The following is a 23,141-nucleotide window of genomic DNA, read 5'->3' as shown; positions in this document are numbered from 1 at the left end:
GCCAAACAAACAAAAGTCAACCATGCATGGATGTACATTTGAGATCGAAGTTTCATTTTCACCAAACACTATAAAAACACTTCATTATCATTATTACCAAACAAACCAATCAACAAAGACTATTTTAATTTGTCAACTCGTAGAACTAGAGAGTATAGCGTCACCATGATCTAATTAACCAGTGCTAAAACCTTGTGCTAAAAACAGATAACCAAGGAAACCAAACCCATTTAACCCAGATGATTCACCTGCATGACAACAGATCCTCTGATGACATGGTCCATGGTGCCGTAGTTAAACTTCTCCTTGACCTCATAGTTGAAGTTCTCAGTAGAAGGGCTGATGGCACGGATGAGTTTGGTCAGGTTGTTTGAGTACAGGGTGCTGGACTGGGTGGGCAGGCGGCTGGGAAGGTCGGTGAAGCCAATGTGGGTCACACCCTAAGAACAAATCACATAACCAATTCTTTTATTGAAGACCAAAATTGTGCATTCTCACTTTGAACGGTTAAAATGGGACTGAATTACAATATTGCAACAAGGTGACCTGGTGGTATGATTTCAGTGCTAGGAAAACCAAACACAGAAGCTAACAAAATGGCTGACAATAAGGAGCCGGGTTCACCACAACTTCACAAGGGAAAACAGTGATAATGAAATTGAAGGTAATAATAATAAGCAACTGTGGACAGGCCCATCTGACCTTGTGTACAGACAGTTCTCCAGGCACCGTGGTCTCGATGTTTCCTCCAGCCTCAGCAGCCAGGTCCACCACCACAGAGCCATCCTTCATGCTCTCCACCATATCCTTGGTGATCAGGATGGGAGCCTTGCGACCTGGCGACAGGACACATCACCCTGGTGACAAAGGGGTCTTGTCTGCTGTACCAGCAGGGTGCTCTATCAGCAGCTGACCTCTATTCAGCCTTCTGTACAACAAAGTCTTCAAATATGGATTTAAACGACAATAAATCGAACCCTGGAAAATAAACAAATTGCAGTTTGTTGTTCTCGGTTTACGCTAGGCAATGTTTTCAGGTCTCTTCTGATGTTTACACTAGCTTTCAAGTAAACAGATCTCATGAGAACACAGAGAAACTCTTTCAAAATCATGTTGAACTGGTCAGAACAGAAGACATAAGTACTGATCAGGTTAGGGTAGGCTGGTGTCAACCAGACAAAAGGAGTCGGTCTCTCCAACCAACAGAACAGTAGCATTAGTATAGGGGACAGGACAACATGCCCTAGGGCTGGGACCATTACACAACATCAATGACTTTGGTACCAGTTCAACCACATGAAGTCAGTGGAGAGGAGAATGTCATTCATAACTACAGTGGCTTGCGAAAGTATTCACCCCCCTCTGCATTTTTCCTATTTTGTTGCCTTACAACCTGGAATTAAAATGGATTTTTTGGGGGAGGGTTGTATCATTTGATTTACACAATATGCCTACCACTTTGAAGATGCTAAAATATTTTTTCTTGTGAAACAAAGAGAAAAAAAAACTGAAAACTTGAGCATGCATAACTATTCACCCCCACCAAAGTCAATACTTTGTAGAGCCACCTTTTGCAATTACAGCTGCAAGTCTTTTGGGGTATGTCTCTATAAGCTTGGCACATCTAGCTACTGGGATTTTTGCCCATTCTTCAAGACAAAACTGCTCCAGCTCTTTCAAGTTGGATGGCTTCCGCTGGGGTACAGCAATCTTTAAGTCATACCACAGATTCTCAATTGGATTGAGGTCTGGGCTCTGACTAGGTCATTCCAAGCAATTTAAATGTTTCCCCTTAAACCACTCGAGTGTTGATTTAGCAGTATGCTTAGGGTCATTGTCCTGCTGGAAGGTGAACCTCCGTCCCAGTCTCAAATCTCTGGAAGACTGAAACGGGTTTCCCTCAAGAATTTCCCTGTATTTAGCACCATCCATCATTTCTTCAATTCTGACCAGTTTCCCAGTCCCTGCCGATGGAAAAACATCCCCACGGCATGATGCTGCCACCACCATGCTTCACTGTGGGTATGGTGTTCTCTGGGTGGTGAGAGGTGTTGGGATTGTGCCAGACACAGCATTTTCCTTGATGGCACAAAAGCTCAATTTTAGTCTCGTCTGACCAGAGTACCTTCTTCCATATGTTTGGGGAGTCTCCCACATGTCTTTTGGCGAACACCAAACATGTTTGCTTATTTTTTTCTTTAAGCAATGGCTTTTTTCTGGCCACTCTTCTGTAAAGCCCAGCTCTGTGGAGTGTACAGCTTAAAGTGGTCCTATGGACAGATACGCCAATCTCCGCTGTGGAGCTTTGCAGCTCCTTCGGGGTTATCGTTGGTCTCTTTGTTGCATCTCTGATTAATGCCCTCCTTGCCTGGTCTGTGAGTTTTGGTGGGCGGCCATCTTTTGGCAGGTTTGTTGTGATGCCATATTCTTTCCATTTTTTAGTAATGGATTTAAGTGGTGCTCAGTGGGATGTTCAAAGTTTCTGATATGTTTTTATAACCCAACCCTGATCTGTACTTCACAACTTTGTCTATGACCTGTTTGGAGAGCTCCTTGGTCTTCATGGTGCCACTTGCTAGGTGGTGCCCCTTGCTTAGTGGTGTTGCAGACTCTGGGGCCTTTTGGAACAGGTGTATATATACTGAGATCATGTGACAAATAGTCCACCTGTGAGCAATCTAACTAATTATGTGACTTCTTAAGGTAATTGGTTGCACCAGATCTTATTTAGGAGCTTCATAGCAAAGGGGGTGAATACATATGCACACACCATTTTTCAACAAAAAATTTTTTTTTATTTTTTTTTGTTTCACTTCAACAATTAGGACTATTTTGTGTATGTCCATCACATGAAATCCAAATAATAATCCATTTAAATTACAGGTTGTAATGCAACAAAAAAAGGAAAAAACACCAAGGGGGATGAATACTTTTGCAATGCACTGTAAGGCTGCATATCTTATCACAGCCGTCAACCAATGTAAACAAGGGATGAGAATGTAGAGTTTTGCTTTTCCTTGTGTGCTTTTTAGTCGTTGAGTTTTTACTGCTATTCTTTTGTTTTTATATCATGTTTTTTTAAAGCACATTGAGATGCATTCCATGTCTGAAATGTGCTGTATACAAAGCTTGATTTGAGCATAGCAATATCTCTATGGTGTCTCTGTGGTCTGTTATAGGCTGCTACAGGAACGGAATAATATCAACTCAGCATTGAGGGGCAGAGTTAACCAGATGGATAGGACCTAAACACTACCTTAACTACACTAGGTAACTGAGCTGATGGAGCCTTAAAGCAGCTTAGTGCCTGAGAGGATTGGACAGATGAGAGCTGACCATAGCAATACATGCATTTCATACATGATTGAGGTAGAACAAAACAAATGGGTGAAATCAGGGGTGACAATAGCCTGGTTGCCAGATCTCCTGCTCTGAAGCCAAACTGTTTGATGACAATGGTGTGAGTAGGCCAGAACACAAACAGATCAGACTAGGAGGACTGCAGTGCAGCTTAAAATGTAAAGGGAAAGTAAAGCCAGTAGATTAAGAGGACAAAGAGATAGGGGTAGTGAGGGGCATCTCCCTGCGGGAGGGGATAGATCGGCGTAGTGAGGGGCGTCTCCCTGAGGGAGAGGATAGATAGGGGTAGTGAGGGGCGTCTCCCTGAGGGAGGGGATAGATAGGGGTAGTGAGGGGCGTCTCCCTGAGGGAGGGGATAGATAGGGGTAGTGAGGGGCGTCTCCCTGAGGGAGGGGATAGATAGGGGTAGTGAGGGGCGTCTCCCTGAGGGAGGGGATAGATCGGCGTAGTGAGGGGCGCCACCCTGAGGGAGGGGATAGATAGGGGTAGTGAGGGGCGTCTCCCTGAGGGAGGGGATAGATAGGGGTAGTGAGGGGCGTCTCCCTGAGGGAGGGGATAGATAGGGGTAGTGAGGGGCGCCACCCTGAGGGAGAGGATAGATAGGGGTAGTGAGGGACGTTTCCCTGAGGGAGGGGATAGATAGGGGTAGTGAGGGACGTTTCCCTGAGGGAGGGGATAGATAGGGGTAGTGAGGGGCGTCTCCCTGAGGGAGGGGATAGATAGGGGTAGTGAGGGGCGTCTCCCTGAGGGAGGGGATAGATAGGGGTAGTGAGGGGCGTCTCCCTGAGGGAGGGGATAGATCGGCGTAGTGAGGGGCGCCACCCTGAGGGAGGGGATAGATAGGGGTAGTGAGGGGCGTCTCCCTGAGGGAGGGGATAGATAGGGGTAGTGAGGGGCGTCTTCCTGAGGGAGGGGATAGATAGGGGTAGTGAGGGGCGCCACCCTGAGGGAGAGGATAGATAGGGGTAGTGAGGGACGTTTCCCTGAGGGAGGGGATAGATAGGGGTAGTGAGGGACGTTTCCCTGAGGGAGGGGATAGATAGGGGTAGTGAGGGACGTTTCCCTGAGGGAGGGGATAGATAGGGGTAGTGAGGGACGTTTCCCTGAGGGAGGGGATAGATAGGGGTAGTGAGGGACGTTTCCCTGAGGGAGGGGATAGATAGGGGTAGTGAGGGACGTTTCCCTGAGGGAGGGGATAGATAGGGGTAGTGAGGGACGTTTCCCTGAGGGAGGGGATAGATAGGGGTAGTGAGGGGCGTCTCCCTGCGGGAGAACAGATGTAGCCCTTGGTTCACTCCAGACCTGACTGCCCTCGACCAGCACAAAAACATCCTGTGGCGGACTGCAATAGCATCGAATAGTCCCCGCGATATGCAACTGTTCAGGGAAGTCAGGAACCAATACACGCAGTCAGTCAGGAAAGCAAAAGCTAGCTTTTTCAAACAGAAATTTGCATCCTGTAGCTCAAACTCCAGAGTTTTGGGACACTGTAAAGTCCATGGAGAACAAGAGCACCTCCTAACAGCTTCTCACTGCACTGAGGCTAGGTAACACTGTCACCACCGATAAATCCACAATAAGCATTTCTCTATGGCTGGCCATGCTTTCCTCCTGGCACCCCAACAGCACCGCACCCCCCACAGCTACTTGCCCAAGCCTCCCCAGCTTCTTCTTCACCCAAATCCAGATAGCAGATGTTCTGAAAGAGCTGCAAAACCTGGACCCTTAAAAATCAGCTGCGCTAACCTGTACCCTTGCTTTCTAAAATTATCCGCCACCATTGTTGCAACCCCTATTACCAGTCTGTTCAACCTCTCTTTCGTATCGTCCGAGATCCCTAAAGATTGGAAAGCTGCCGCGGTCATCCCCCTCTTCAAAGGGGGAGACACTCTAGACCCAAACTGTTATAGACCTATATCTATCCTGCCCTGCCTTTCTAAAGTCTTCGAAAGCCAAGTTAATATACAGATCACCGACCATTTCGAATCCCACCGTACCTTCTCCGCTATGCAATCTGGTTTCCGATCTGGTCACTGGTGCACCTCAGCCACGCTCAAGGTACTAAACGATATCATAACCGCATCGATAAAAGATTGTACTGTGCAGCCGTCTTCATCGACCTGGCCAAGGCTTTCGACTCTGTCAATCACTGCATTCTTATCGGCAGACTCAACAGCCTTGGTTTCTCAAATGACTGCCTCGCCTGGTTCACCAACTACTTCTCAGACAGAGTTCAGTGTGTCAAATCGCAGGGCCTGTTGTCCGGACCTCTGGCAGTCTCTATGGGGGTATCACAGGGTTCAATTCTCGGGCCGACTCTTTTCTCTGTATATGCCAACGATGTCGCTCTTGCTGCTTGTGATTCCCTGATCCACCTCTACACAGATGACACCATTCTGTATACATCTGGCCCTTCTTTGGACACTGTGTTAACAAACCTCCAAACAAGCTTCAATGCCATACAACACTCCTTCCATGGCCTTCAACTGCTCTTAAACGCTAGTAAAACTAAATGCATGCTTTTCAACCGTTCGCTGCCTGCACCCTCCCGCATCACTACTCTGGACAGTTCTGACTTAGAATATGTGGACAACTACAAACACCTAGGTGTCTGGCTAGACTGTAAACTCTCCTTCCAGGCTCACATTAAGCATCTCCAATCCAAAATTAAATCTAGAGTTGGCTTCCTATTTCGCAACAAAGCCTCCTTCACTCAGGCCGCCAAACATACCCTCGTAAAACTGACTATCCTACAGATCCTTGACTTCGGCGATATCATTTACAAAATAGCCTCCAACACAATACTCAGCAAATTGAATGCAGTCTATCACAGTGCCATCCGTTTTGTCACCAAAGCCCCATATACCACCCACCACTGCGACCTGTATGCTCTAGTCGGCTGGCCCTCGCTACATATTCGTCGCCAGACCCACTGGCTCCAGGTCATCTATAAGTCTTTGCTAGGTAAAGCTCACTATCTCAGCTCACTGGTCACGATAACAACACCCACCCGTAGCACGCGTTCCAGCAGGTGTATCTCACTGGTCATCCCCAAAGCCAACACTTTCTTTGGCCGCCTTTCCTTCCAGATCTCTGCTCCCAGTGACTGGAACAAATTGCAAAAATTGCTGAAGCTAGAGACTTATATTTCCCTCACTAACTTTAAACATCAGCTATCTGAGCAGCTAACAGATCGCTGCAGCTGTACATAGCCAATCTGTAAATAGCCCATCCAATCTACCTACCTCATCCCCATATTGTTTTTATTTACTTTTCTGCTCTTTTGCACACCAGTATTTCTACTTGCACATCATCTGCACATCTATCACTCCAGTGTTAATTTGCTAAATTGTAATTACTTGCTACTATGGCCTATTTATTGCCTTACCTCCTCACACCATTTGCACACACTGTATATATACTTTCCTTTTTCTATTGTGTTATTGACTGTAAGCTTGTTTATTCCATGTGTAACTCTGTGTTTGTGTCGCACTGCTTTGCTTTATCTTGGCCAGGTCGCAGTTGTAAATGAGAACTTGTTCTCAACTAGCCTACCTCCCTGCGGGAGGGGATAGATAGGGGTAGTGAGGTGTGGTTGCTTAGATCATTGTACAAACCGGGGATGAGTGCCGTGCTGATGAGGATGTCTACTTCCAGACACTGCTTAGCAAACAGCTTCATCTCAGCCTCGATGAACTCCTTGGACATCTCCTTGGCGTAGCCGCCCTGGCCGTCGCCGGCCTCCTTAATGTCCACCTCCAGAGTCTCAGCTCCCAGAGACTTGAACTGCTCTAAGGCTGCCGCTCTGGGGAGGGAACACAGGGAATGTCATGGAAGGCACTGGCAAGAGGGACGGGGCGCTTAATGAAAGCCCCTGATACATTCAACAGCATCACTGCAGGAGCTTAGGCTATGATTGTTGTAAAATCTCCAAGTAGTAAACAATGTTACACAATGGTCGGGGTGGTGAGATTCAAATATTTTAAGCTGGAGAGTAAAAACAGTAAAGAAACAGCATTTTATCCCATTATTCCACCCTTTAAAGTAAGTGGAAGCAATCTGCAGTTTTCTAAAGACAATGAGCTGCAAATTGTCATATGTAATGCAGCTACTACCACCAACTGGAGAATTAGTAACATCACACTTTCAAATCCACTAAAGAGACTTAGACAGCAGCCAATCTGGGGTGAGTTAGTTGAAAAAAAAGCAAAGGTGAAGGCATCTGTGGTCACAAATCATTTGTAACATTTTATCAGGGTTTTAAAAAAACAGCTTGTACCCCCAAGCCATAAATAGTTAACCAAATAGCTGCCCGGACTATCTGCACTTACCCTTCAAATACCAACTCTTTTGACTCTGCTGTTACTGTTTATCATCTATCCTGTTGCCTAGTCACTTTATCCCTACATGTACCCCTGCACTCGGTCCTGGTACCACGTGTATATAACCAAGTTATCGTTACTCATTGTGTATTTATTCTTCGTGTTATTATTTTCCTATTATTTCTTTCTTTTTATCTCTGCTTTGTTGGGATGGACCCATAAGTAAGCATTTCACTGTTAGTCCACACCTGTTGTTTACGAAGCATGTGACAAATAAAATTGTATTTGATATTTTTTTTTTTATCTCAAAAACAAATATGGGGGCAGCTCTATAATGTGATAATGAACCAACCAATGAGTCCCAGTGATTTCATTGGTAAAGTAATAACTGAATATCCAGGGTTGGGTGGTCCCACTCACCGAGTGTCAAAGCCCCTGACGATAGCACCCATGGCTCTGGCAGTACCAGCAGCAGCCAGACCTGCTACTCCTCCTCCAATGATCAGCACCTTAGCAGGTGGGACCTTCCCAGCAGCAGTGATCTGTCCAGTGAAGAAGCGCCCGAAGCTGTTGGCTGCCAGCACCACAGCTTTGTATCTGGAAACACAGGAACAGAAAAATGGCCAATTACAAATACTGTCAGAGCACGTCTACCCAGCCTCAAAATACATCACAAGCAATTTACTCTGCCAAGTGGACCACACACCGAGACACACACACACACACAGCAGAGCCAAGATGATGCAGCTGGACACACAGTAGTGAGCTGACCAAGAGAAGTGCATTCAACAAGCAAATGTTTTCCATTTACTGGCACGACAACCTCCCTCATTAAAACAAACTGCCTCAGACACAGGCTCGTTCATTCTAGTTGCATTTCAAAATACTTGTCTTGGACATAAACTTGTACCTTTGAAGATTCAGCTTTTACTTGTCTCTAGTCTTCCAGCATTGTCTCACCATTTAGCCATTTGTAATTGTAAGCTACACAAATAAAGCACATTAGCAAGAAAAAGGCCAGTGACACAGCTCTGGGAGTCCACCCTCCCCTCCCTCACATCACCCGTCCCGTCCTCACCCTGCAATGTTAGCCATGGAGCTGAGAGCGTCGTAGCCCTGTGCGATGGTGACGCGGGGCACCTGGTCCATGGCCAGCACAGTGGCCTTCCTCTGGGACAGCATGTCCATCAGCTCAGGGTTCTGGGCCGGGTAGATGAAGCTGAACAGAGTGGCTGCCTCCTTCATCAGCTCCACCTCATGGGCTCCTAGCTCAGGGTTGAAGACGGGAGCACGCACCTGAGAGAGACAGACAAACACAGAGACAAGCAATAGAGACGTTTGATGTAAAATCCCTTGCGCGATACAATAGTTACCATGGCAGCAAATGAGGGTTGAATGACTATCCACCCTATTTTCATCACTTCCACAGCCTCTTCCCTTACCTTGACCAGCACATCAGAGGCCAGGACATCTTTGACGTCTTTGATGGTGGCTCCAGCCTGGATGTAGTGTTGATCGGGGAACTTGGAGGGCTCTCCTGCCCCAGACTCCACCACCACGTTGAAGCCCTGTTTGATAAGGGCCTGCACTCCGGCCGGGGACAGAGCCACACGACGCTCATTCTGGAAGATCTCCTTCGGTACACCCACCGTCAGCTGCTTATAGGGAATACCTGGAAGAACAGTAACACAATTCTAAGGTAAGTTTTATTCATTCAGCAAAGAGTAATCTGCAAAGATATGTTGAAGAAAACTAGGTAAATCTTTAACACATCCGCATTCGGAAAACTAGAAGTACCATATTAAGAAGCTGTGTTGCCATTTTGATATGTTGACATGTATTGTAATAAATGTACCGATTTGCTGAAGATGATATCAAGTTGGATCATTGGGTTTCAAAACGTATTATGTACAGCATTCAACATTCATAAAACAGTTGACCCATTTAAAACTAAATATCTACTACTAGTGATGGGGGGGGAATACATAGTTACATATTGGGATATTATTTGATGATATATCGTATCGTATAGTTTACACAACGTCGCACCAAAACTCAGCTTGTTGTCCATTTTTAATTAGGGAGCCAATTTGTTTTGAGCACTTTTATTTCCATGACTGATCAAAAACTCGTTCTCATGGCTCCATCTTGTCCCTCTGCAGCAGACATATGGTGAGAAATGTTTGGTATATCGAATTGCAATACATAAAGAATCGTGAGAATCGTAATACATATCGTATCGGCACCTAAGTATTGCGATAATATTGTATAGTGAGGTCCCTGGCAATTCCCAGCCCTATCAGTTACTCTGCACTCATGAATGAGGTGGAATTGGGAGGGTAGGATATATGATAAACAGTAGTTAACATCATCACTGCGAATCAGAGGGACATTTTACACTACTTTGGAGACCTTTGAGACTTGTGTACAATAAACCACTCAACTGTCTGTGACAAATCCTCCTTATAAGACATAAGCTTCCTCCTCTACCATCTGAACTGTGTGGCCATGTTTGGATACTGGTAAATGCATTCTGCTATCAGTGCAAAACATAAAAGGATGACTCAAGGAGAAAGACCCATTGCTTACGGAAAAAAAATGTATATAATACATAATAGGGCACTGGTCAAAAACACTTTCACCTTTTTATAGGCTACAATGTCAATTCTACCAAGAGTGAGTTTACTGTGACGGTGTCTACTGCCTTCATTGTAAGAAAGATCACATGCCCCCTTTGGAAATTTCCACTCTTGGTCTATAGATAAACAGCATTGGAATGTCTGGCTGTCACCACCCTATACTGACTCAGAGCAGAGTGAACCACAAGACTGACCCCAAGAACAGCAGTTTTAGCTCTAATTGTTCTTCTGAAAGCATATGACGATTTGCTGGCAGTAATGTGCATTCCAGTATAGATAATGTATACATATTCATACCTTGACTTGGAGCTCAATCAGGCATTGAAGTATCAGATATAAGCAGTGCTGCTACTGGTTAATGAGGCAGAGATATAAGGCTGATGTGGTTCACCAATAGGTGAAAGCGACCGTTATGGAGACAACGATGTAAAGATGTGTTTAGCAGACGTGTCTTCTCAGATAGCTGCTACAGCCTGGCCCCTTCAGTTGATACTCTGCCAGGAAAAGCATCTGCCAGCTGTCAAAGTGCCAAGAACGTCAACCATGACAGGCCTGTCTCAAAAAGACGTGCAGAGTCCAGCTACAACCACACCACCAAACGAACACATCAGCGCATAATTACACATACAGGATCACTAAGGCATGCAATGGAGGCTCCTCCAAAGAGGAAGGGGTGGACCATCCTAGGTGAATTTGATAAAAATTGAAACATTTTAGTTCTCATTTTTAGATAAAACTATACTAAATACATTCACGTCACCAAATAATTGATTAAAACACACCGTTTTGCAATAAAGGTCTACAGTAGCCTCAACGGCACTCTGTAGGGTATCTGAATGCAACTAGCTAGTTTAGCCTACTCAAACAAAGAGGGATGCTATGTTACCTAGGTGGCTATGGCTGTCCAACACTGGAACTATTTCAAGGCAAGGTAAGCTTTTGGTTTTATTAATTTATTGCCACCGGGGCCTGCCGGTATAACTGCTAAACTGCTTTCTGACTACACTGTACCATGTGGTTGTAGCAATTTACTAACACGTTAGTTCTAGTAGCTACAGTGCTTTCGGAAAGTATTCAGACCCCTTTACTTTTTCCACATTTTGTTACAACCTTATTCTAAAAATGTATTAAATAGTTTTTTCCCCCCCTCATCAATACCCCATAATGACAAAGCAAAAACAGGATTTTAGAAATGTTAGCAAATTTATTAAAAAATCCAAACTGAAATTTCACATTTACATAAGTATTCAGACCCTTTACTTAGTACTTTGTTGAAGCACCTTTGGCAGTGATTACAGCCTCAAGTCTTCTTGGGTATGATGCTACAAGCTTGGCACACCTGTATTTGGGGAGTTTCTCCCATTCTTCTCTGCAGATCCTCTCAAGCTCTGTCAGGTTGGATGGGGAGCGTCGCTGCGCAGCTATTTTCAGGTCTCTCCAGAGATGTTCGATCGGGTTCAAGTCCGGGCTCTGGCTGGGCCACTCAAGAACATTGAGACTTGTCCCGAAGCCACTCCTACATTGTCTTGGCTGTGTGCATAGGGTCGTTGTACTGTTGGGAGGTGAACCTTTGCCCCAGTCTGACGTCCTGAGTGCTCCGAAGCAGGTTTTCTTCAAGGACCTCTCCACACATCTATCCAGACTAGCCTCCCAGTCCCTGCCGCTGAAAAACATCCCCACAGCATGATGCTGCCACCACGCTTCACCGTAGGGATGGTGCCAGGTTTCCTCCAGACATGACGCTTGGCATTCAGGCCAAAGAGTTGAATTTTGATATCATCAGACCAGAGAATATTGTTTCTCATGGTCTGAGTCCTTTAGGTGCCTTTATGCAAACTCCAAGTGGGCTGTCATGTGCCTTTTACTGAGGAGTGGCTTCCGTCTGGCCACTCTACCATAAAGGCCTGATTGGTGGGGTGATGCAGAGATGGTTGTCCTTCTGGAAGGTTCACCCATTTCAACAAAGTAACTATGGAGCTCTGTCAGAGTGAGGCCCGTCTCCCCCGATTGCTCAGTTTGGCAGAGCAGCCCGCTCTAGGAAGAGTCTTGGTGGTTCTTCCGTTTAAGAATGGAGGCCACTGTGTTCTTTGGGACCGTCAATGCTGCAGACATTTGTTGGTACCCTTCCCCAGATCTGTGCCTCGACACAATCCTGTCTCGTAGCTCTACGGACGATTCCTTCAACCTCGTGGCTTGTTTATTGCTCTGACATGCACCGTCAACTGTGGGACCTTATATCGACAGGTGTTTGCCCTTCCAAATAATTTCAATGTTAACAGGATGCACCTTAACTCAATTTCAAATATCATAGCGAAGGGTCTGAATACTTAAGTAAATAAGGTAGATTAGCTAAGGCGAATTGCTAGTTAGCTAGCGAGCTAATAAATGTACTGAGTCAGGCCAAATGTAGCTAGCTAATACCAGTGTTAGTGTAAACCGAAATCAGCATGTTTGTGCAACAGTATCTTCTAAATCAAAGAGGAATAGGCTAAGCATGAATATATGTTGGCTACTTGAAGAAACATTTAAATGTAGCCAAAGATTATATGGTCCTCTAGGAAACACTGACCATCACTTTGGTTCCTACCCTGTCACAATAACTCCCCCCTAGCATTTTCACTAGTTGTCATGTCAAATAACACTGTATTCAAAGTGCCCACTATTATTTATAGTTTAACAATATAATTAAAATAAACATATTTCCATGATTCAGACAGTTCACCCAAGTATTTTGATCTAAATAGCAAGTCAAATCACAATTGCAACATTTGGTTAAAAATAAGGACTAGAGTTTTTGCCCATATAGCGCAGCCCTACATGACAGTTTCGGAATTATCTCAAATGAGTGCAGGAAATGCAGAAATGTATGAAATGCAGGAAATTATTTTAGGCTGAAGTTGAATTGAACAGTATAAAACAATCAGAATGGAGAAAGACCCTTTGAACAGTTGAAGTCGGAAGTTTACATACACCTTAGACAAATAGATTTAAACTCTGTTTCACAATTCCTGACATTTAATCCTAGTAAAAATATCCCATCTTAGGTCAATTAAGATCACCACTTTATTTTAAGAATGTGAAATGTCAGAATAATAGTAGAGAGAATGATTTATTTCAGCTTTTATTTCTTTCATCACATTCCCAGTTGGTCAGAAGTTTGATGCACTCAATTAGTATTTGGTAGCATTGCCTTTAAATTGTTTAACTTCGGTCAAACGTTTTGGGTAGCCTTCCACAAGCTTCCAACAATAAGTTGGGTGAATTTTGGCCCATTCCTCCTGACAGAGCAGGTGTAACTGAGTCAGGTTAGTAAGGCCTCCTTGCTCGCACTCGCTTTTTCAGTTCTGCCCACAAATTTTCTATAGGATTGACGTCACGGCTTTGTGACGGCCCTCCAATACCTTGACTTTGTTTTCCTTAAGCCATTTTTCCACAACTTTGGAAGTATGCTTGGGGTCATTGTCCATTTGGAAGCCCATTTGCGACCAAGCTTTAATTTCCTGACTGATGTCTTGAGATGTTGCTTCAATATATCCACATAATTTTTCTCCCTCATGATGCCATCTATTTTGTGAAGTGCACCAGTCCCTCCTGCAGCAAAGCACCCCCACAACATGATGCTGCCACCCCCATGCTTCATGGTTGGGATGGTGTTCTTCAGCTTGCAAGCCTCCCCCTTTTTCCAAACATAACGATGGTCATTATGGCCAAACAGTTATATTTTTGTTTCATCAGACCAGAGGACATTTCTCCAAAAAGTATGATCTTTGTCTCCATGTGCAGTCTGGCTTTTTTATGGCAATTTTGGAGCAGTGGCTTCTTCCTTGCTGAGCGGCCTTTCAGGTTATATCAATATAGGACTCGGTTTACTGTGGATATAGATACTTTTGTACCCGTTTCCTCCAGCATCTTCACAAGGTCCTTTGCTGTTGTTCTGGGATTGATTTGCACTTTTCGCACCAATGTACGTTCATCTCTAGGAGACAGAACGCGTCTCCTTCCTGAGAGGTATGACGGCTGCATGGTCCCATGGTGTATATACTTGCGTACTATTGTTTGTACAGATGAACGTGGTACCTTCAGGCGTTTGGAAATTGCTCCCAAGGATGAACCAGACTTGTGGAGGTCTACAATTGTTTTTCTGAGGTCTTGGCTGATTTCTTTTGATTTTCACATGATGTCAAGCAAAGAGGCACTGAGTTTGAAGGTAGGCCTTGCAATACATCCACAGGTACACCTCCAATTGACTCAAATTATGTCAATTAGCCTATCAGAAGCTTCTAAAGCCATGACATCATTTTCTGGAATTTTCCTAGCTGTTTAAAGGCACAGTCAACTTAGTGTATGGAAACTTCTGACCCACTGGAATTGTGATACAGTGAATTATAAGTGAAATAATGTCTGCAAACAATTGTTGGAAAAGTTACTTGTGTCATGCACAAAGTAGATGTCCTAACCAACTTGCCAAAATATAGTTTGTTAACAAGAAATGTGTGGAGTGGTTGAAAAACAAGTTTTAATGACTCCAACCTAAGTGTATGTAAACTTCCGACATCAACTGTATGTTTTGCCACTGTAGGGTCACGCATTACTTTTATTATTCAAAAACATAAAACACAGCCAAATAGCATATATACAGTATATCACAAAAGTGAGTACACCCCTCACTTTTTTTTTATTTTTTATATTTGAGTATGTCTTTTCATGTGACAACACTGAAGAAATGACACTTTGCTACAATGTAAAGTAGTGAGTGTACAGCTTGTATAACAGTGTAAATTTGCTGTTCCCTCAAAATAACTCAACACAGCCATTAATGTCTAAACCGCTGGCAACAAAAGTGACTACACCCCTAAGTGAAAATGTCCAAATTGGGCCCAAAGTGTCAATATTTTGTGTGGCCACCATCATTTTCCAGCACTGCCTTAACCCTCTTGGGCATGGAGTTCACCAGAGCTTCACAGGTTGCCACTGGAGTCCTCTTCCACTCCTCCATGACGACATCACGGAGCTGGTGGATGTTAGAGACCTTGCACTCCTCCACCTTCCGTTTGAGGATGCCCCACGGATGCTCAATAGGGTTTAGGTCTGGAGGCATGCTTGGCCAGTCCATCACCTTTAACCTCAGCTTCTTTAGCAAGGCAGTGGTCGTCTTGGAGGTGTGTTTGGGGTCGTTATCATGTTGGAATACTGCCCTGCGGCCCAGTCTCCAAAGGGAGGGGATCGTGCTCTGCTTCAGTATGTCACAGTACATGTTGGCATTCATGGTTCCCTCAATGAACTGTAGCTCCCCAGTGCCGGCAGCACTCATGCAGCCTCAGACCATGACACTCCCACCACCATGCTTGACTGTAGGCAAGACACACTTGTCTTTGTACTCCTCACCTGGTTGCCGCCACACACGCTTGACACCATCTGAACCAAATAAGTTTATCTTGGTCTCATCAGACCACAGGACATGGTTCCAGTAATCCATGTCCTTAGTCTGCTTGTCTTCAGCAAACTGTTTGCGGGCTTTCTTGTGCGTCATCTTTAGAAGAGGCTTCCTTCTGGGACGACAGCCATGCAGACCAATTTGATGCAGTGTACGGCGTATGGTCTGAGCACTGACAGGCTGACCCCCCACCCCTTCAACCTCTGCAGCAATGCTGGCAGCACTCATACATCTATTTCCCAAAGACAACCTCTGGATATGACGCTGAGCACGTGCACTCAACTTCTTTGGTCCACCATGGCGAGGCCTGTTCTGAGTGGAACCTGTCCAGTTAAACAGCTGTATGGTCTTGGCCACCGTGCTGCAGCTCAGTTTCAGGGTCTTGGCAATCTTCTTATAGCCCAGGCCATCTTTATGTAGAGCAACAATTATTTTTTTCAGATCCTCAGAGTTCTTTGCCATGAGGTGCCATGTTGAACTTCCAGTGACCAGACAGTATGAGGGAGTGTGAGAGCAATGACACCAAATTTAACACACCTGCTCCCCATTCACACCTGAGACCTTGTAACACTAACGAGTCACATGACACCAAATTTAACACACCTGCTCCCCATTCACACCTGAGACCTTGTAACACTAACGAGTCACATGACACCGAGGAGGGAAAATGGCTAATTGGGCCCAATTTGGACATTTTCACTTAGGGGTGTACTCACTTTTGTTGCCAGCGGTTTAGACATTAATGGCTCTGTGTTGAGTTATTTTGAGGGGACAGCAAATGTACACTGTTATACAAGCTGTACACTCACTACTTTACATTGTAGCAAAGTGTCATTTCTTCAGTGTTGTCACATGAAAAGATATACTCAAATATTTAGAAAAATGTGAGGGGTGTACTCACTTTTGTGATATACTGTATATATGTATATATGATATTTTGGCCATATCGCCGAGCCCTAGCTGGAACATGCAAACAGCCAGCAGATTCTGGCTATACAGACACACACCTCATTACATTTCTAACTCTAGTTGCAGGTTTTGCTGGTCGCACACAGCCAAGAGAGAAGGGGGTGGGAAGGGGAAGACCTGTGAGTGTACGCTGTAGTATCTATAATATGACCTTGGTTGGTTGCAACAAAGGCAAAAAAAGAGGAGGTGGCAAAAGAAATGGCCCCTGCCATGCTTCCTCTTCGGACAACTACCAAGACATGCATTGTCTGAGTAAGCAGGTGACTGTGGATGATAGGCTACATGTTTGTCCAAAATCTATGGATAACATTTTGATCAACGATCAACTAAGCATAAGAGAAGGCAATCCTATGTTTTACATTGTGTATGTGTATTGTAATTACTATTGTGCTCAAGCTGTTACCTGGGTTACTGTAGCATAGTGCTGGGTGCTGTCGGAGGGAGAGTAGTTATGCTAGTTACCTGGACTGGCGCAGCGGTTGAGAGCTTGCTGAGTCCTGAAGAAGCGCAGGCATGGCGTCTTCACTGACCGGGCACTAGCCTGCAGCCGAACACAGGCCACCACACTGAACAGTGGAGCAGAGCAGCTGGTAGCCACCACACGCAGAAGGCTCGACGCCATCGCAGACACACAAGGAGGAGCTGTGCAGCAGGATCGACCCTCCTCCTATAAACACCCACACACCACAACATGGGAAAGAGAAGAGGGGGGCAAGACGGTGAGAGAGTGAACTGTGAACAGTAGAGAAACCGACTGACCTATCGTGGCATGCCCAACTCTGTTCCTAAACACAAGCCCCTATACCACTGCCTCAGCTGGTCTATCTTTACACACGACTCTGTAGTTAATACAATAAGAATGTGCCCCAGTATGCTATACACAGACATGCCCATTTAACCTAAAATCATGCAGCAACAGGAAAATATTTGTCCTTATACTGCAAGTAAATCATTGCTAGCGTCACTAATATACCCGTTTAACTGTTTTCAGCATGTGTCAGTTCAATTAGTAAATCAAATAGGCTTTCATATTGAAAGGCAGTCAAGGACACTCCAAATATAATGTCCACAAACGTCCGGTGACCCTGTGTAGCTGTGTGTAATATGTTTAGCTTAGTCACTTCAGAGGCCTGATGTGTCGAGATAAGAGCTGTTACCAGAGTGAACCTCTTGACTGGAAGACTCTGGTGTGGTTCAGGTCCTAGGGGGTTCCAGGCAGTATCGATTAGATAGTACACCATTACAGAAAACAGAGTCAGCTCAGCAGAGTTGTATGGGCATTCATAATAATGATACCAGATATTTAGTGCCTTTCTATCCAATATAATATACAGTGCTTTCAGAAAGTATTCAGACCCCTTGACTTTTTCCACATTGTTACCTTACAGCCTTATTCTAAAATTAATAAAATTTTATTTTTTCCTCAATCTATACACAATGCCCCATAATGACAAAGCAAAAACAGGTTAAGAATTTGTTATATTTATTAATTTATTTATTTAAAAATATGGAGTAATCAGACCCTTTACTCAGTAATTTGTTGAAGCACCTTTGGCAGCATTGAGTCTTCTTGGGTATGACGCTACAAGCTTGGCACACCTGTATTTGGAGAGTTTCTCTTTCTCTGTGCTCTGTTCATCTTTGCCTCGAACCTGACTAGTCTCCCAGTCCCTGCCGCTGAAAAACATCCCCACAGCAGGATGCTGCCACCACCATGCTTCACCGTAGGGATGGCGCCAGGTTTCCTCCAGACGTGACACTTGGCATTCAGGCCAGAGTTTTCAATCTTGGTTACATCAGAGAATTTTGTTTCTCATGGTCTTAGAGTCTTTAGGTGCATTTTGGCAAACTGCAAGCGGACGGTCATGTGCCTTTTACTGAGGAGTGACTTCCATCAGGCCACGACCATAAAGGCCTGATAGGTCAAGTGCTGCACAGACGGTTGTCCTTCTGGAAGGTTCTCCCATCTCCACAAAGGAACTCTAGAGCTCTGTCAGAGTGACCATCGAGTTCTTGGTCACCTTATTGACCAAGGCCCTTCTCCCCCGATTGCTCAGTTTGGCCATGCGGCCAGCTCTAGGAAGTCTTGGTGGTTCAAAACTTCTTCCATTTAAGAATGTTTGAGGCCACCGTGTTCTTGGAGACCTTAAATGCTGCAGAACTGTTTGGGTACCCTTCCCCAGATCTGTGCCTCGACACAACCCTGTCTCGGGTTGTGGCTTGGTTTCTGCTCTGACATGTACTGTCAACTGTGGGACCTTATATAGACAGGTGTGTGCCTTTCCAAATTATGTCCAATCAATTTAATTTACCACAAGTGGACTCTAATCAAATTGTACAAACATCTCAAGGATGATCAATGGAAACAGGATGCAGTTGAGCTCAATTTCGAGTCTCATAGCAAAGGGTCTGAATACTTAGATAAGGTATCTGATAGATATACACACACTTTTTTCGCTTTGTCATTATGGGGTATTGTGTGCAGATTGAGTAAAATGTTTTATTTAATCCATTTTAGAATAAGGCTGTAACAATGTTACAAAATGTGGAAAAATGGAAGGGGTCTGAATACTTTCTGAATGCACTGTAAATGTCAGACATTGTGAAACTTTGAACTTGAGAGAGTGCGTTTACTATATAGGCTTCAATTCATTGGGCCTCGCTTACCAACCAGTTTCAGTGCTAGGAGGAACGCATTTGCTAATGCTACAAATTCTGTCCTGACATAGCTAGTTAGCTACTGAATAAAGGCAGACATGCTTCCTGCAGATTCAACTATAATTTAATTCTCTATATGCTGATCAAGCAGATTTCATAGAAACAGTGGGTTTCCTTTCCACACTGTAAGCTTCAACTTGTGTGTGACCTCATTTCTTCAGAATACCTCAATTAACGTGCTTTTAACTCTAGCTAGCTACCGAAATACATACCACGTCAGCAATATGATTCGCCTGGCAGGCTTAATTAACCAAAACCGTCTACTGACCATTGTTGTTCAGCTATCTAGCTAGCTAGTCCAGACAGTTATCTTTGGTCTAACGTTAACTACCTATGTCTCTTTTGGTGTGATTAAGTGTTATGACATGTACGTTAAATCGGCATTTATTTGTTTATATTGCCAATATAATTATGCAAACATACGTGCATAGCCATTAAAAGCGAATGACGAACCGAATCAAATTCATTCATTCATTCATTCATTGCAACAGCACCAATTTGCCATCTGGGTTATGATAGTTAGCATATACTGATTATTTGCTGTGTAAAAATGCATGGCATTATTTGTAGTTTTCGCCTCAAAATACTGTGCATTAGCTGGACAGACAGCGAGCCATCTGTTCAGAACGGATTTAGAGCAGTTGCCGACCATCACTTCCCTTTTTTTATTGAATGAAAGGTCTCGGCAGCAAAACTAGCAGAGCTAACGCGAATGCTAACAAACAAAAACTGAGTTTTTTGCATCAAACTGGAGGCCATCAAGGATTTCACTTTCCCCAACACAGCTGTTTGTGTGTAAAAATAGACCAACAGGTCAACAACAAAAAAATAAGCTTTCTTTAAATAACACAACTTACCTTTGCAGACTGTCTTGATTTTGTGAACCACAGCACAGTCGAAAATTCATTCCAACCGGAAGAAATTACATGAATTGGACAGAACCGCCCACTTCATACAGTCAACAACAGTACAGCATATACCTACCAGGGTATTGAAATAGATCATTTTGAACAGACATTTAAGCGTTTTTGAGGTAGTCACGCTAATGACCAATAGAAGGATGTACTCCATACTTATTTGTCAAAGTGGTGCTCAAGAATAAAACGTTGAATTGTGGGTTTATCGTTTTTGATCATATTGGGAACATGTAAATCATATTAATTGTTCCCCATATTGGGAACAATTAAATCATGGTTGCATGAACATATAACATGAAATAAGATGTGGCTTATCTTGAGAGTGAGCAATTAAAAAATAATAAAAAAATATAGACGTATGTATTTCTGACGTCTGTGGATGTTTGGCGTAAGATGTTGATGTCTACAGCAGATGGTACTGTTGGACACTTTTAAGTAGGCCAAGCCCTCCAAACTGGGCCAGTCATTTGCCCATGTGGAGGCTGCAACAGTGGATATTTACGATTTGAGTGGGAGACATGAAATACAAATTAATTTAATATGCCAAAATGTAGAATCCTGCAGTTTCTCTCCATATACTTTGTTTTATTGCATTGGAAATATATAAACTGAGCATACAAAACATTAAGGACACCTGCTCTTTCCATGACATAGACTGACCAGGTGAATTCAGGTGAAACCTATGATCCCTTATTGATGTCACTTGTTAAATCTCTTACATGTCATGCCCTGACCTTAGAGATCCTTTTTATGTCTCTATTTTGGCTTGGTCAGGGCGTGAGTTGGGGTGGGCATTCTATGTTTTGTGTTCTATGTTTTTTATTTCTGTGTGTTTGGCCGGGTGTGGTTCTCAATCAGAGGCAGCTGTCTATCGTTGTCTCTGATTGAGAACCATACTTAGGTATCCTTTTCCCACCTGTGTTTTGTGGGTAGTTGTTTTCTGTCTTTGTGTCAGTACCAGACAGAACTGTTTCGTGTTGTTCTATCTTTGTTTCTCTTTGTTATTTTTGTCATAGTGTTCACTTTTCTAATAAAGGCATGAACACTTACCACGCTGCGTTTTGGTCTCCTCCCTTAGACGATTGTTACATTACAACAAAAGTAATATAGGAATCCTGCAGGAAAACGAATATCCCAAAGGATTTTCCCACTTCCTTGTGGGACAATTTCTGCAGGAATCCTGCAGAGTCCAGCAGGAATCCTAAAGGTAGTCCTTCAGGAGAAAAATCATGCATGAATCCTGCAGATAGTCCTAAAATAAATCCTGCTGGATTTTTTCCTGAATGACTACGATAAGGAAGGGTCTTATCTACAGGATATCCCACAGGATTTTGGGCCCATTTTGCTGTAGGAGTCCTGTAGGTTCATAGAGAAGTTACTGTAGGACAATACACGTTTTCAAAAGAATGGACAAAGCACAATATATCAGATTCCATTGCAATTGTATTATTCAATGGAGCAACAAAGGATGATTTTGATTGTCCATTTCAGCTCCAGCGCTGTATAAAAGATGATTCCTAGGAGAATCACCTGCATGGCTGTCCAGTGCTGCATCCTGTGTTAGTCAGTCTCACTGTTAGAATATAAGTTCATAGGCTCGGTCTTAAGTGGAGAGGAGAGAGATAAGAGGGGCAGAGTTCATAGGATTTAACGGCAGAATCTCTGTGTGTGTGAATGTTTGGCTCCGTTTTAACAGTTGTTATAGAAATTCACCACTAATGACTCAAACTCAATGTAAATTAATCAATCTTTATTATCACGGTCGGAGAGGTTCACAAACTCAATTCAAGCTTGATGAAAACTCTTATAAGGGTGTTCCCTTTCAGTCCTTATATACTGCTACACAAACAAGTCATATAAACATGATTTACATTATTCATTATTGTTGGTTTCTGCACGTGACTGACATGGCTTCTTCTCTCAAAGCTGGGACCTTGAAACTGACATACTCCTTTTGGATCCCAGAGCAATGTTCTGGATTCCTCCCATGTACAATCAATCAGATTGTACAGTCAATCAGTCACTCACATAAACTCAACAGAGTTGGTTATTAAAAAAGAAGCATTGATCTGATACACACGAACAGAAAATGTCAGTATACCAGCTGAAACACAGTATAACAGCTGAAACAGTGTGTTGTGTTACCTTCGCCTGCATGTGTGTCCAGGGCTGCGAACCTGTGTTAGTCAGTTTCACTGTTGTTCATAGGCTCAGTCATAACTGGGGAGGAGAGGAGAGAGATGAGGGCCAGAGTTCATAGGATATAACAGAAGAAACTCTGTATGTGTGTGTGTGTGTCATGAGGGATAGTGACAAAGGAAATAGCAAGTAACAATTAGGTCATACTTACCAGAAAAGTACTTACTGTAATAAATCTAAATCAATGAAAGGTGTCATCTTAGAACAGCAACAAACTTGATTGTTGTTAAACATCGTTATCAATCAATCAAATGTATTTATAAAGGCCTTCTTACATCACCTGATGTCACTAAGTGCTGTACAGAAACCCAGCCTAAAACCCCAAACAGCCAGCAATGCAGATGTAGAAGCACAGTGGCTAGGAATGTAACGGCAGTCTAGCTCTTCCTCCTCCTCAGAAGAGGAGAGGCGAGAAGGATCGGAGGACCAATGTACAGCGTGGTAAGTTTCCATGATTTAATAACAAGAAAACTAGACAAAATACAAAACAACAAACGTACTAACCGTCACAGTCCCGTGTGGCACAAACACTGACACAGGAAACAACCACCCACAAATCCCCAGCACAAAACAAGCCACCTAT

At 43.8% G+C, this 23,141-nt stretch overlaps 1 protein-coding gene across 2 annotated transcripts in view; it reads right to left on the bottom strand.

The window, feature by feature from the left end:
- Nucleotides 1–20,374, bottom strand: part of LOC120044989 (NAD(P) transhydrogenase, mitochondrial-like) — a 67,841-nt gene extending 47,467 nt beyond the window's left edge. Inside the window, exons 1-9 of one of the 2 annotated variants that reach the window (XM_038989782.1) lie at nucleotides 20,300–20,374; nucleotides 17,882–17,925; nucleotides 17,187–17,391; nucleotides 9,125–9,354; nucleotides 8,761–8,978; nucleotides 8,103–8,279; nucleotides 6,978–7,165; nucleotides 703–836; nucleotides 249–440 (exon numbers count right to left, since the gene is read on the bottom strand). In XM_038989782.1, the coding sequence (XP_038845710.1) occupies nucleotides 249–440; nucleotides 703–836; nucleotides 6,978–7,165; nucleotides 8,103–8,279; nucleotides 8,761–8,978; nucleotides 9,125–9,354; nucleotides 17,187–17,346 (1,299 nt within the window). In that variant the 5' untranslated portion in view covers nucleotides 17,347–17,391; nucleotides 17,882–17,925; nucleotides 20,300–20,374. The remainder of the gene's footprint in view (nucleotides 1–248; nucleotides 441–702; nucleotides 837–6,977; nucleotides 7,166–8,102; nucleotides 8,280–8,760; nucleotides 8,979–9,124; nucleotides 9,355–17,186; nucleotides 17,392–17,881; nucleotides 17,926–20,299) is intronic. The other variant, XM_038989780.1, reaches the window with a different exon arrangement.
- Between the last annotated feature and the right edge of the window lie 2,767 nt (nucleotides 20,375–23,141).

This window comes from Salvelinus namaycush, chromosome 3 (assembly GCF_016432855.1).
Source record: "Salvelinus namaycush isolate Seneca chromosome 3, SaNama_1.0, whole genome shotgun sequence".
Lineage (NCBI taxonomy): Eukaryota > Metazoa > Chordata > Actinopteri > Salmoniformes > Salmonidae > Salvelinus > Salvelinus namaycush.
The sequence above is the reverse complement of the archived record's forward strand: the minus strand, read 5'-3'. Positions and strand labels throughout refer to the sequence as shown.